General features: G+C 36.6%; 2 protein-coding genes and 1 long non-coding RNA gene across 3 annotated transcripts; 1 reads left to right on the forward strand and 2 right to left on the reverse strand.

The window, feature by feature from the left end:
* Positions 1–252: 252 nt before the first annotated feature.
* On the forward strand, positions 253–3,182 carry LOC107594316 (CMRF35-like molecule 1). Its single transcript, XM_016284329.1, has 7 exons — positions 253–295; positions 1,703–2,014; positions 2,228–2,383; positions 2,458–2,496; positions 2,597–2,752; positions 2,865–2,911; positions 3,027–3,182. Exons 1-7 carry the CDS (start codon positions 253–255, stop codon positions 3,180–3,182), a joined length of 909 nt encoding a protein of 302 aa, XP_016139815.1.
* Positions 3,183–6,999: 3,817 nt separating this feature from the next.
* On the reverse strand, positions 7,000–11,670 carry LOC107594318 (B-cell receptor CD22-like). The gene is made up of 5 exons (XM_016284330.1): positions 11,646–11,670; positions 8,625–8,858; positions 7,996–8,259; positions 7,261–7,262; positions 7,000–7,158 (listed from the first exon to the last, which is right to left on the reverse strand). The coding sequence occupies exons 1-5, from the start codon at positions 11,668–11,670 to the stop codon at positions 7,000–7,002; spliced, it is 684 nt and encodes a 227-aa protein (XP_016139816.1).
* Positions 11,671–12,648: 978 nt separating this feature from the next.
* On the reverse strand, positions 12,649–13,741 carry LOC107594245 (uncharacterized). Its single transcript, XR_001610157.1, has 3 exons — positions 13,689–13,741; positions 13,547–13,604; positions 12,649–13,137 (listed from the first exon to the last, which is right to left on the reverse strand). It is a non-coding gene; the product is annotated as an uncharacterized lncRNA (long non-coding RNA).
* Positions 13,742–15,613: the final 1,872 nt, after the last annotated feature.

Here is a 15,613-nt window from a genome sequence, read left to right on the forward strand (position 1 = left end):
CTGGTCCTGTGTGAAAGGGGAAAGTCCATTCAAACCAAAAGTTAATCAAGAGGAAGTGGTCGGGTTCTGAATATGAGTGTGTGGGTGTCTAGTTTGCATGTGAGAAAGAGAGCACAGGAGGGCATAGGCATACATGTTTACTACTGTGCTTAATGGCATAACAGAGCTCCAACATTGCCAAAAGTCATTCAATATCAGAGCACAGAAAACGAAAACTGGAATAGACCAGACATAATAGGATCACTATTCAAAATGAAGTTCATCTGTGCTCTCTGGCTTTGGATGTTGCTGTCAGGTAAGTTCTTTATAGATGTTTGATAGAGACTCTCATGTATATGAGAAACTTTCAGGTTGCTGAGCATGATGAAAACAAAGAAATAAATGAATTAAAAAAACAGCATGCAAGCTTTCCCACAGACCTCTTAAAGCCTTCATTTTCTTCAGGGTCATATTAAGGCTTTTCCCAGATAATTCCGGGTTATCGTGCTATTAGAGTATTAAAGGCTAATTTTTAAACTGGAGTAAAGCAACATTTCACACTGGTAACTTTGAAAGAGGTTTAGGGTTGCCTTTAATTAGTCAGTGGTATGAAGCATGAAATCCTGAATGAAATGCTAAAATGTTACTGCGATTAAGTACTTTTATGTAAAACACTTTGAATTACCATTGTGTATGAAATGTGCAATATAAATAAATTTGCCTTGCCTTGCCTTACTCTGAAAAACATTTGGTGTGGAAACAATTTTCACTCAGAAATTGCTAGTAAATATCACAAACAGCTACAGGTATGATTTATTTGTAACCTTGTGAAACAGCAAGTAACACATTGAATAAAACAACATTTTGAAGTAGAAAAAACGACTATTTCGTAGTAGCAGTAATAAAATACTTTTATTTTATTTATAAAATGTACTCCAATAATCTTTTATATATATATATATATATGTATACATTTGTTTTATTTACTTCAACAAACTTTTACGCACTTGGTTTAATTTCAGTGCCTGAAATTGAACAGTGATTAAATGGTAATGCATTTAGTGAAGTGACGTGTGGCCAGATATGGTGACCCATACTCGGAATTTGTGCTCTGCATTTAACCCATCCAAGTGCACACACACACCCCATGAACACACACCCGGAGCAGCATTTAATAGGATGAAGAAAAGACCATATTGTTTGTTTGCTTCTTTTTGCTTCAAGTATCAATTTACGATACTTGCAACAAAAATTGGCATGACAACATTTAATTATTAAAACAAGCTGCATCGCAATCAATGTTATTGACCTAATAAACACGCAAATAATAATGTTAAAAAGATAAAAAAATAATGGGTCCAGGTTAACAATTGTAAGTGTTAAAAACCCAAATGAAGCAATGGGTAAAATATAAAAACAGATATAACATCTAGATGATTTTTCAGAAGAACATACAGAGAAATATCATACATATATACGAGTGTTAGCCAGACCTCTCTGTCCAAATAATTTCTCCACTGATTGAATCTGTCTGCTTACATTTGTGCTATAAATTACACATTTATAGGAAATAAGTACAGTGGTTGTAAAATATTCACACTTCCTACAAGTTGTCAGACCATAAGTACAGTAAGTGTAACAGTAAGTTACTTTTGCAAATGAATAACTGAAACCAAAGAGTCTTGAAGAGGAACTGACGGTACAAACATATTTCATCTAACAGAATTTAATTCAACTACTGGCGAAATTTCTAGTCAAGGACACAGTGAAGGAAGCATCACAATTACATGTTCCCACGGCTGGGCTTCAACCAATATAAAGTATTTCTGCAGAGATCCATGTAAAGACATTAAAGATATTTTAGTGAAATCTGACCAGTCACCTAGAGGAAGATACACACTGAAGGATTCTAGAGAAGGAACCTTCACTGTGAACATCACTGATCTACAGGAGTCAGACTCTGGGATTTACTGGTGCGGAGTGGAGAGATTTGGTTTCGACTCATTTAAGAAAGTCAGACTGACAGTATTTAAAGGTAAGAATGATGAGCAATATTATGCATTTCATTACACTGCCAGACTATTAATATGATATAGCAATATTGCCTGTGAGACAAAGTAATGAAGGGTTGCAGTTCTACCATATTGTTTCTTATTAAATGGCCAAATAAGAACTGTTATACAGCTATTCTTTAGGCTGACCCCAGAAATACAGACATGTCTGAAATTTTTCTAAACCTTACAAATAGCCAACACTGGAAACATGGAGGAAGTGACTCATCAGAGGACGATGGAAACGCAAACAAATCCTGGGACAAGCGTTGAAATGCACTTGACTATACAAAGACACTCAGTTTTCGTATCTTCAACCACTAAGGACAGCACACTCTCACTGACATCAGCAGGTAGTCAAACCTCTGATTTTAATGCCTGCATTTCTATCGTAAGGGTTAACTGATGTTATGTCCTCCTTTTGAAGGTTTTGTCAAAGCATCTGGTCCAGCTGGCGAAAAAGCAGGCGAGTTACAACTCCTTTATAGATATGCTGACATCTTACATATATTACGTGACACAAATCAAAAACAGTCTGACCTAAATGGTCTCTATATAATATACAGGTGCTGAACACACAAACTCATCCTCATCTGCCCATATATTCCCAGTGCCCTTATATTACATGCCTTATGCTGCTGGTGGTTTGGCCGTCATGGTGATCATATGCGCAGTTGGACTGGTCACTGTTTGTCAGTGCAGAAAGCGAGTCAAGAAATCAAGTGTGTGAACATTTAAATACTACATGCCCCCAAAAAAACACTTTTTTTTATATTAGAAAATTTTGTTGCGAAGTTTACTTTTTTAAAATCTGTATTCTTCACTTTATTTCAGGATGTGTTATTGCAAGATCTATATACAATTCCCATCACAGCGAGGAGGTGAGTGGAGCATCATTATAAGATCTGAGCTGCCACAATCACACAACTTTTGCTTACTTTATAAGTCACTTCAACAGTTTATTAGCAACAGAATGATGCTCTGTCTTTAATTTAGGCTGATGCTGTTTATCAGAATGCACCTGATGACGGACCCTACGCCACCATAAAGAAATCCAGTACCAAGTCTAAGGACGAGAGCCAATCAGACCCAATCTATCAGAACCTACACTTCAACACTACCCAGGGAGAAACTATCTATGGCAATCTATAGGAAATATACAATCTACTATCCTCAATCTCAAATACATGTTCTGCATGACAAGCATCAAACAAGTTTGTCTGGAAAATTTGTCCGGACATCAACACCATTTCTGAACAGTATATGGCAAAACATGTCACTTGGCAATATAATCACACCATTATTTGAGTAAATGAATATCCCTTTTGCATGTAAAGTTTGCATGTGAAACAACAATGACGGGTTGAAATACTACTGGGTTGTTTCATATTAAAATGGACAAATGTGTAGGGCTATTAAATTATTTAGCAAATACAACTAACTCTTCCTTTAATGAATCCCTAGACTAGCCTGTGGTTAGTGTAAAAAACTGAATATGAGTATGTGAAAACACTGAATTTGTTAAATTAAAAATGATGTTGTCTTCGTCAATCAGACTTATCTGCTCAGACAGTTTTAAGTTCTGTGCTCAGTTCACACACCATTTTGAACAACTGACACCAGAGAAGCTGATGTGTCTTTGAAATGTCTCTATAGAGATCTGTTGAGTTTTCTCTAAAACATCCAAATGAACAACACATGGAAGTGATGAGTTGTCCCACGAGTGCCTGTTTAACCTGTACTTGTATCTCTTACACTTGCCACGTCATGATAATAAAACTGACCAACCAAAAACATGTTCCTGCCAGAGCTGTTAAATCTAAAGACTCATGCACTGAATTGAAGCAGTTCCTGACTTTAAAACAAGAAGACTCAAATTTTGTTTTGTGTGTACATTGTCCACTCACCACTATATTAGTTGCACATTCCTGAGAGTTATCCAGATCTAGATTGGGTGTAGCACATTGTTATTCAACATGAATTCCTAATACATCCTTAGTATGTATAAAGTGATATGACCCGAAATTATTTGTCGAAGGGGCAATACTCCTTGAGTAGAGCTTAAGTTATGGTTACGTATTCTTAGTTAGTTACTGTAATGTATTCTAGACTAGGGCTGCACGATAAATCGAAATGGAATCAAGATCACGATTCGACAGAAGCTGCGATTGTCATGCGTGCATCTTTCCGTGAAGCACGGTTCTGTGATCAGTAGTAAATCTCCATCCAAAGGCCAGAGGGCGCTCTCACGCTGAAACTCCAAATACGCCTCGCAGAAGAAACCTAGAAACCCGCTGCAGCTGAATAAACAGAAGATCCAACTGCTTTCATTGATTCAACGTGACTAATAAACACACGACTACGGCAATATACGGTTTATCGGAGTTCTTATTATTATAATTTTCCTTAAAATAAAGTATATTTATAATGCAAGGCCTTTATCACTGCTTAAATACTATGAAATATGTTGTGTGCCTTATTCTGTGTAAGAAGCCACATCATCTCACAGAAGGATTTATTTCAAACACTCGACTGACGTTATGAAGTGAGTTTGGAGTAAAAAATATGTTATTAAATGTGGTATTTTCACATGCTTTCAGATGGAGCAGCATTTACTTCACAGAGCCGTAGTTCACTGAGAAATTATGCAAACAGCTGTCATTATCACGAACGATTTCTTAGATTTCATATTTGTGCAATAAAATCGCCTACGATTTTTTTTTGCGTAACTTGTCAGTGAACCACAGCTATGTGTAGTAAATGCTGCTCCATCTGAAAGCACGTGATGATGATTTCCTGCTGATTACAGAACCAGCTTTTTTTAACAAAATGCGCATGACAACCGCATTCGATTAATCGTGCATCCCTATGCTAGACCCAGACTCTTTTCATCAGGCTTCACGTAGGTCTCCACCATCATGGCAACAATAACAATTCCCAACATATCACCAATCAATAGCCTGCATTCAAACCAACCATTCAAACATGGTTATTCATCAGCAACTTACAGAATTTATAGAAAACAAGGACAGTAGTGCAAGCCACATAAAAGATTGGAATATAATTGAAGTAGGACTCTCCATCAATGTAAACATGATGTAGACTCGTCCACTGGCGATTAATTCCATGTATGCTATCATCTATGCCAGGGGTAGGCAAGTTCGGTCCTAGAGAGCCGCAGTCCTGCAGAGTTCAGCTCCAACCCTAATCAGACACACCTGAACAATGTCTGAATGTCTTCAGGATCACTAAGGCTATAGGCAGGTGAGTTTTGTTTTCAGGGTTGGAGCTGAACTCTGCAGGACTGCGGCTCTCTAGGACCGAACTTGCCTACCCCTGGTCTATGCGACACGTTTCAACTATTCCACTATTTATTTGTTTTCTTTTTTACAACTGAAATTATCTATTAAAAATCATTTTCCTCCTCACAGCGATGAGAAAAAGCTTTAAGGTGCAAGAGTTTTATTAAATGCCTATGGGCCGTTCACACTGACAGAGGTTTGCAGCAATCAAACAACATTTCATGAATTTTCAATAAAGGTTTGATAAGTGCTTCACTGGTGCTGTTCATGAGTGTAAACTTGTGGCTGATCCCAACTTTTTTCCATAAAAATCCTTCATAGTTTTATCTTCTGTGACCAAAATATGTTCACTTAAAACCATTTTTTCCATTTAGTAATGTTGATGACTTTGTATTTTAAATTAAAATACAAAAAACACTATGTCGCCTCGTCAGCTGATTAACTTACCTCAGCATTTAATGCTCGACATAACATTCACATTACTCACAATTCCGTGATGAAACTTAAGTAACATACATTTTTAGATGATATTAAACAACATCCGAAATTATACTGTGTTTTACCGGTCATTTTAAACGGGAAAAAAACAGCAAATCTCGCTTTCTCACGCCGGTGAGTTGTAGAAAGACATTTGCACGCTTTTAAGCAGCTCGAGTTGTGGTTGAGTTTAGTACAGCAGTCTCACTGTTGAGTTTTGACGGCTATAATACGATAAGAGAAGATTGGTTATGAGTATGACTAAGTTTTTTGTTTTTATTATGAAATAAAATAAAAACATTTGCATATCAAATCGATCCAGTTTTCTTTTCAGAGTACACTGGGCTTAGTTTTTTTTTTTGCTTTAGTATTATTATAGTAGGTTACATTTTTTAACTATTTACACTCCCATGAGAAGTCATATTAACTGCAGTCTTAAATACAAGGGATGACTATGAAATGTATCTTTTTATTAGCACATGAAATACAGCAATACATTCTGTAAAGGTGATATTTGCCTACAGCTGAGCAGGTGTCACCGCTCTCACCATGTCTGACATGTCTTCATGTTCCTGCAGTGCTCCCGTGTTGATTTAAGTACAGGTAAATAAAAGCTTATGTATGTTACTTTACAAAAAAAAAAAAAGTAAAGCGCTTGTGTATTTTACTTAGCTTTATGTGCGACTTGAATGAGAAACAAAATGTCAAAACATATGCAGGACACAAGATGCCTCCCTTGAACCTATGATCAGATGGTACATGTACAACACTCTGTGTCTGGCATTTGTTTGCCAAGTTTGCTTTGGTTTACATGGGGGTGCAATGCATTTAACTAATTTGGAGAAGCAGATGCTTAATAACGCACACTCAAAAATTATTTAAAAAAATGCAAATAATAAAGCAAGAAAACCATTTCTTATTATGGTCTGGTTAGATATGTTTTAAGACGCAGTCCCACGGTTAAGCAGATATTTTGATGCTGCTGTGAATCACAGACAAATCATTCTCTTGATCCACCATAGATCTGTAAACAGAAAACATGTGATCAACACAGCGCACACAACTGAAGTTGAGAAGATGTTTTAGAACTGTAATGCCTGTAGAAACAGAACTACACCGCGTAAACTGAGATCTTATTTTAAATAAAGGCCACACAAGGTCATAAAGGTAAAGACAGAAATAATAATGTCTCACTTGGCTTCAGTAGCAGGTTGGCGAACTGTAATGCTGGCATACTGGATCTCATCCTCTTCGGGTTTCTTTGTGTCTTTATTTTTTTTGCGACACTGGACAGAAGCATAGAGTATCTTGTCATCATCTCCAGATTCAGGGGCATTTCCAGCAGATGTCTGCAATAGAGTTAGTGTGGCATAACATTTATTTTAACTTCTTTTATAAATTTATAGCAATCCTCAAAATAAATAGAAAATGAATACAAATCAGCTCCCCACATCTGATTTAAAAAGATCATAATATGCAACATATCAGTTCACATGCAGGCCCATGAAATGACTACAGATCAACAGCAACTTCTATTGAGAAAGATGTCTGCCATGTGCAGTTTTTTACTGTGATGAAGAGTCTGCCCTTTTTTTGGAGTATAGATACATCTCTACTGTCTATGAAATATGACCAGTGATATATGAAGTTTTTAACTTTGACTTACCTTTTTTTGCTCAATGTCCTGAGAGCAATTTAAATGGTTGTCAGTGTCCTGAGAGTCATTATTTTTTATCTTCTTCCTGTTTTTAAAGTATGAGCAATCAGCCATCAATGTTTACATTATATAGTACATTATTAGAAGTACATTATGGATACAGTTAAAAATTTACAATGTCACATAATTAGTTTTTTCTAATATTCTCTGCCCAGAATTGAAAATATCTACAAAACATATTTCAGGTAGGATTTACTGACGTCACTGACCTTTTGTGCATAATGATGATGATGATGATGATGATGATGATGAGAAAAAATAGCCCAAATCCAGCTGCAATTACAGTGGCATATGCACCAATGATATGCATGATATTCCAAACACCTAAGTGGAAAGGCAATGACAAAGTAGTTTATTTTTTATTAAAGTCTTTAAACATAGATGACAGATGTAGTTAGGGAGTGAATAGACTTCACCCTTAATACATTTAAACTTGATCAGCACAAGAGTGTCTGTTTATAGAAAATACCTTTAACAGAGACTGAAACAGACTCTGATCTCTGAGATCCATGTTGATTCTTAGCCTCACAATAGTAGCGTCCACTGTGACTGGAGTTAAAGCTGGAGATGCTGAAACTCTGTCCAGATCCAACAGCTGAGCTTTGATTCTCCTTAAACCACCTGAAGTTCAGAGCAGGAGGGTTTGCGTCACTGCTGCAGCTCAGAGTCACTGAATCTCCCTCCACTATTTCACCAGATCCAGTTATGGACACTGAGACATTCTGTGGAGGATCTAAAAGTGTACAGATGATTTGGAGTCATTACTGATCAGAAATCATTTCAAGGTGCCAGTATTGGCCACAAAACAAAGGTTTGGAACTAGATCTTAAATGTTATTGTAAGCATATCTTATCTATCTTCAGCAACATGTCCTGATTACACTATTAAGTCAAATAGCTGGAGAAAGCCGCATACTTCTATTTTCAAAACAACAAAGAAGTCAAAATACATGGCTTACTTTGAATGGCTGTCATGCTCTTTGCAGTCAGATGGTGTAGTTACAGCATCGACCAGCAGAGGGCTGAAGAGGCCATGCTGACCAGCCAAACCTTTCAGCCATTGGTCTGACAGGCAGAGAGTGACTAAATATCTACTCACACATGACAGTGATGCTGACAGCAGGAGAGGGCAGATGTTCATGTCCTCTGACGGCGCAGCTGTAACGGCCAGAATCACTGCGCTCTGACTGAAGCTGGAGTGTTTTGCTGTGGATCTTTAAAGCCTCTCCATTTTTGTACCAGATGAATGCTTCTGTCAGACTGCATGTGGTTTCACAGATCAGACCGACTGTTTGTTTCTCCAGCACCGGCTGTGGTGCCTTTACCTGAAGAACTGGAGAAAACACGTCTAATGTCTGATATTTTGTACAAATAATAATAATTTGGCAAAAGTAGAGATCTACACTTTCAAACAGTCATAAAGCTACTGTAAGAATTGTTTTTGTTTTTTGTCAAATAAATTATGGAAATAAAGGATAGAAATGGATTACCAGAAACATTAAGATGAATTCCTTCTTTACCAATCCATTTTTTTGTTTCAGTTACTAATCTGAAACAATACTCTCTCTCATCATTTTCAGTGATGTTGTGCAGTCTGAGGATGGCAGTTTTGCTTTTTCTGTCTTCAATGTATTCAACCCTGTCTTTATACTCGGGGTATTCTTTTAAACTTTTGATCTCTGTCTTCTGTTTCTCACACATTATCCAAAGTGTATCTTTCAATGTAAGCTGCTCAGGGTATCTGTATGAGCATGACATGTTTACTGTGGATCCTTTAAGAGCACATATTGATTTAGTCTCATAATCCACATTCCAGACTTCTCCTAAATCTCCTGTAACACAGAACACAGAGCAGCAAAGCTTGACTTATTTGTACATGTAGCTGAATAAAGTCTTTTGCTAGACGGATGACATGCACAGTGTGAAAAGTGTCAAATGTCCCGCAGAAGGGTGTTGCAGAAAAGCAGAAATGTGCAAACTGAACACATCAGCCTTTTAAAGGTGCTGAATTTAAAGCGATTTCCAAGTAGGTATAACTGCAGGCTGGAGCAGTGGGGTTGGTGAAAGATTAGGGTGTGCTGAAAGGTAAGGGGCGTGGATAAAGGTCTTTCTAATTGGTTAGGGTTCAATTTCTGTTGTAGCATTCAGATAGTTTATGTATGGTAAAAAATTATAATAATTATAATGTATACACACAATTATAGTTATAACTCACCAGAGGCCATCAGCAGAAAGATTAGAGGAAAAAGAAGGATTGTTCTGACCTTCATCACCAATCATCAAAGACCTAATACAGAAGATTACAGTTTAGTGTTTATACTAACATTCACATCTACATATCATCAAATAATCCCAAAAGTATTCATAATCCTATACTCTGATTCTTACTGGTGTTAAATCAATAGAAATAAAGCTTGAAAGCTGAAAAGGTTTGTTATCCCCTTTGTTTAGTTCAAAGTAACAGTTCTGCTTCTCAGAAACTGTCCTGCTGACTCATTAACACCCAAACCTCTGTTAAAATTGTGAGAGACGTGAAGGTGTTAAAACTGTTTGGTCACAGCATGTCTTAACAAGTCATATTCATCACAGTATTCAATGCCTACAAGTTTGCAAATTAAACAATTTGGTGTCTCCTGAACTTATTCATCAAACTTAATAAAGAAGCGTCCTCTTTTATGCACCCATGGTGATGTTTTACATGTTTTTGATCTGAACATCATGTGATTAGTGTTTTTTACGTAGTTACGTTCTGGATGCCATGATGTTTTTAAAGAAACAATATTTTATCACAGAATTTGTGACCCTGGAACACAAAACCAGTCATAAGGGTAAAAATTTTTTAAATTGAGATTTATACATTATCTGAAAGCTTTGTTAGGAGGACAATATTTGGCTGAGATACAACTATTTGAAAATCTGGAATCTGAGGGTGCAAAAAAATCAAAATATTGAGAAAATCATCTTTAAAGTTGTCCAAATGAAGTTCTTAGCAATGCATATTACTAATCAAAAATTAAGTTTTGATATATTTACAGTAGGAAATTTACAAAATATCTTCATGGAACATGATCTTTACTTAATATCCTAATGATTTTTGGCATAAAAGAAAAATCAATAATTTTGACTCATACAATGTATTTTCACATAACCACTTCGGGAGTGCATTATTTCTCTAATAATTTTATCGGCCTGGAGTCACAATCACACATCAGTTGTTCAGATGATTTGTTTCAAGACATTTGACATGTTTCTGTCCTGAAGTGTGTTGAACTAGCTCATTTTTACACACCTCATCACAAACCTTCTGTTGCAAATTCAAAAACGTCGTTTTAGAGCTAATAACAGAGGCTTGAGCCATTGATATGCAGGCTAACGCAGTTATTAATGCAGTCTAATGCAGTTATTAGAGAGAGAGAGCAAAAGAGAGAGAGGGAGAGAGATTTTAAGTGCGTGTGAATATTTGCGTCTGTGCGTCTCTCAGCAGTATTATATAAAATATTATATATCTCTTCATTGTGTTTGGGCCCCCCTGGACAAGCAAGCATAGGCACGTGCCTAGAATGCTTATGCGTAAATCCGGCCCTGCCTGTATGGTCTAACCTACTCAAAGCTCAACTATTAGAACAGCCCACCCATAAACACAGATATTTAGGCCCAAAAGCTAACATCAGTTTCTTCTCTTTCACATCTCTACATTTTGCAAACTCTTTATCAAATAAACTCTCATACCTTGTTCGCAGTAGCTTTCTTCTCCGGTGCACAAAGAGCAAATGGTGAGTTTGAAGACAGAACAGACGTGTTAAACAGAATTGGCAGTGGGCAAAACACTTCCTCTTTTTATGCAAAAGATCTTATTATTCCTTGTTATGATGTTAATTTCTCTGTAGAATTTAAATCAAAAGTGGAAAGAGTTGGTCAAAGACACACAATACAATCTGACCACCAAACGCAACTTTTAGACAGAGATTTTATTTTTTAGCTCATCTGTCATGGAATCAGAAGCCAGGGCTGCCAACTCTCACGCATTCAGCGCCAGACCGAGCCAATCACAGACATTTCTGTTGATTTCTTGAACACATCTGATTGGCCACTGCATTCACGTTAGTCAGAATTTACTCACCGCTCAAAACACAAGAGTTCTGCATGCTCGCGAATCCTTTCACAATGTAAATAAGAGGTTCGTGTAGAGCTTCATTGATTATAGCAGAACTTTGTGAGATCGGGATGAACTGAAGTGAGTGACAGCTTTTTAGTGATTATAAAGGAAGCACTCTATGTGCACGTCACTAATCCATTCAGAATTTGGGTAGCACTTTATTTTACAGTCCTGTTCCTCATGTACATACTATATACTTATTATAGTAATTACAATAACTATGTAATAACTAGGTACTAACCCTGAACCTACCCCTAACCCTAACCCATGTAGTTACCTTGTATTTCCAGAACTTTCTTAGGTAAGTAAACTGTAAGTACACGTATTGTAAAATAAAGTGCAACCAGAATTTGAATAAAAATCTAAATCTCTCATCTCTTATATAAAATGTGAGATTTCACTTTCGAAATGGCAATAATTGACAAATGATAACCGCAGCAATGGTAAAAATATAGTTTGTCAAAACAGATGCACATTAAGCAATGTAATCCAGGATCAGGAAACAGTCCTCCATAAAATGCGCTGCACACATCTGAATATTTGGGTTGAAGTTTTCTGGAGCAGTGTTGCAAATACAACTTAACCACTGATTTCTATTCGTGTCCATTTTTGGAAGGCCAAACAAAGTAGTTTCGCTTTCACAACAAAACACAGCGTTGAACTGCAGTACGTATTCTCATTGAGATCAAAAGTGATTTGTTTTGCAGCATTAGTTTACATAATTTTATGATAAAAACACAGTACCAGTCATCATACCGTTAACTACTAGGTATAGCTATAGATAAAAGTTTTGGTATTTTTTACAAAACAACCATCTTTGGCAGCATTCCTGCAAAAGCACAGAATTGTGGGATATCATAAGCAGTGAAGGATACATCCAAAAGTTGATCCGATGTCGGTATCTCAGGCATATTCTAGAGATGAACTGAACATATTATATCAAAAATAAGATCTTATGTTCATGTAACGTGTATAAATACTGCAATAGCAGATTAAAATAATGGACCAATATCAGAAGACTAAATTCAGCTCAAGGAGGAAAATGGTGTGTTCAATGAGACAGACACAAAATTGCAATACTCAGTGGTGAAGTATATTACAGTGAAATAATTTGACAACATTTACATATACACATAGATAGTATTGAGTTCAAAATGATTCTTGAACCATTCAAGTGTCCTCAGAATGTATACATGGATTGAAGAATTTAAGTGCTGCAACTGTTCATATATCACCCACGCAATAAGCAACGTCCGACAATCAAAGAGAGTTCAAGAAAGATCAGTCCATAAAGCAGAAATGAATGTGCATGAAGATATGTAATAAGGATGTGCAAGGGTGTATAATGGTATGCGAGGGGAGCGACTGCAGCGCCTCCTACCACACCGGCAGATGCTTGCACTCCCAGTCTTTGGTTCAGGGCCTAGTAGCTCGCCATCAATACAAAAAACCTGGCCTGTAAACAGGACCAAGCAATAAATAACACTTTACGTAAATCACATAATCATACAATATCATAATGTTATCATATCATCATATTCCATCATTATCATGTACATGATTCAAATTTATCCTGCATATAGCAATATAATTCAACAATCGACAAGAGTACTCTGTAATTAACATATAAACAGTTTCAACCTACATCTCAGTATTAAATAGTAAACCATTTCATAATCAATAACATCAATATTGCTATAAATGTCAATAGTAGTGCATTGTTCATATAAAATCGATATAATTAAACACATAATATGATCTGAGTCAATACAATAACAACCACAGCCAGCACCGGCTAACAGATCCATATGCCATACACAAAGGCGCTAACATTAGCACCGTATAATACAACCAATGACACTCACCAGTTCTCGTATCATTAAGTCACTCAACACAGCACAGTCTTAACCGAAATGGAGACATCTAAAAGAAAATTGGCAGGCATAACAATTCAAAACCGGCAGTCTAATGAATCAATATAATACATTTACAGGGTTAACCGCCTACCTTCAGCAGCACAACACATCAACTCCCACACACACACCCAAACAATAGCGCGCAGCCATATTTAAAGGGAAATGACACGGCATCTATGCAATACTTGCATAAATCTCGCGATAGCGTGAACAGTAGGGAGTCGTGAGAAGAGAAAATAAAAGCAGGAAAACCAGGGTTACACATACTATAGAGAATATCATCATATTCCATCATTATCATGTACATGATTCAAATTTATCCTGCATATAGCAATATAATTCAACAATCGACAAGAGTACTCTGTAATTAACATATAAACAGTTTCAACCTACATCTCAGTATTAAATAGTAAACCATTTCATAATCAATAACATCAATATTGCTATAAATGTCAATAGTAGTGCATTGTTCATATAAAATCGATATAATTAAACACATAATATGATCTGAGTCAATACAATAACAACCACAGCCAGCACCGGCTAACAGATCCATATGCCATACACAAAGGCGCTAACATTAGCACCGTATAATACAACCAATGACACTCACCAGTTCTCGTATCATTAAGTCACTCAACACAGCACAGTCTTAACCAAAATGGAGAAAATTGGCAGGCATAATTCAAAACCGGCAGTCTAATGAATCAATATAATACATTTACAGGGTTAACCGCCTACCTGCAGCAGCACAAGACATCGACTCTCTCACACACACACACACACACACACACACACACACACACACAATAGCGCGCCGCCATATTTAAAGGGAAATGATGCGACCTCTATGCAATACTTGCATAAATCTCGCGATAGCGTGAACAGTAGGGAGTCGTGAGAAGAGAAAGTAAAAGCAGGAAAACCAGGGTTACATTCCTCCTCGCACTCTCAGAAAAAAAGGTACAAAAGCTGTCACAAATAATATGGAGTATAAAGTCTCATACCTCAGCTTTCTTCACCAGCACCCAATAAAGTGCAAATGGTGCATGTTAAGACTGATAACACTTCCTGTTTCTATGCAAATGCATCTCAAATTATGAGGTAAAAAACATTGTCATATACTTAAGAAGTTACCTGCTTTAAATGGCCTTTAAATATAATAATTTTGCGTTTTCAATCAGCAAGTCAAATCCAAAAACATTGATACATATTTCTGGAGAATGGGGTTAGTTGTCACACTCTTTAGTTTTAGTATTATTATGGTAGGTTTATTTTTCACAAATATTTTTAGCAATTTACTAAACGTGTGAGAAGTACGTGATATCCACGACCCAGTATTAAATTCAAGGGAAGACTCTGAAATCACTGAAGTGTTTGTACCTTTTTTTTAGCACATGAAATATGGCAATACATTCTGAAAAGGTGAGTTTTTCCCACAGAGCCGGTGTCAGGACTCTCACCATGATCACCATGTCTGACGTCTTCATGTTCCTGCAGTGCTCATGGTGTTGATTTAGACACACATAAATAAAAGCTTGTGTATCTTACTTTTCAAAATTACATTTAAGCTGCATCTTGAATGAGAAGCAAAATGGCAAAACCTTTAAATGACATTATAAAAAAAATATAGAAAAAGAGAGAGAGAGAGAGAGAGAGAGAGAGAGAGAGAGAGAGAGAGAGAGAGATCACAGATGCCTCACACTACATGGACCACACTATGAGTTTGCTTGTTTAGTTGGCTTTGGTTTACAAGAGATGTAAGGCATCAGAGTTTTAACTAAGATGGTGCCACATATGCTTAAACAACGCACACTCAAAAACCTGATTCAATGAAACAAAAAATACCAAAGCAAGAAAAAGTCTTATGATTGTCTGGATCTACATAGATCAGTCTAGATCATCTGACTCTGCTGTAAATCACAGATAAATCCATCTCTTGGCTTGCAGCAGATCTGCAAAAATGACAAATACATAAATGAGAGTGAGATCATCACAGAGTATGAATCTTGATGA

The sequence above is a fragment of the Sinocyclocheilus grahami genome, unplaced genomic scaffold (genome assembly GCF_001515645.1).
Source record: "Sinocyclocheilus grahami isolate Dianchi unplaced genomic scaffold, SAMN03320097.WGS_v1.1 scaffold181.1, whole genome shotgun sequence".
In the NCBI taxonomy this organism is placed as follows: domain Eukaryota; kingdom Metazoa; phylum Chordata; class Actinopteri; order Cypriniformes; family Cyprinidae; genus Sinocyclocheilus; species Sinocyclocheilus grahami.

Bases quoted from the DNA above. Each gene is read 5' to 3' on its own strand.
- LOC107594316 (XM_016284329.1), top strand. From the start codon at position 253: ATGAAGTTCATCTGTGCTCTCTGGCTTTGGATGTTGCTGTCAG. The intron at 296-1,702 runs GTAAGTTCTTTA...TTCATCTAACAG, and splicing joins GCTTTGGATGTTGCTGTCAG to AATTTAATTCAACTACTGGC. The intron at 2,497-2,596 runs GCGAGTTACAAC...TATAATATACAG, and splicing joins TCCAGCTGGCGAAAAAGCAG to GTGCTGAACACACAAACTCA.
- LOC107594318 (XM_016284330.1), bottom strand. From the start codon at position 11,670: ATGCAGAACTCTTGTGTTTTGAGCG. The intron at 8,859-11,645 runs GTGAGTAAATTC...TGTTTTCTCCAG, and splicing joins GAACTCTTGTGTTTTGAGCG to TTCTTCAGGTAAAGGCACCA. The intron at 8,260-8,624 runs GTGAGTAGATAT...GTACACTTTTAG, and splicing joins TGTCAGCATCACTGTCATGT to ATCCTCCACAGAATGTCTCA.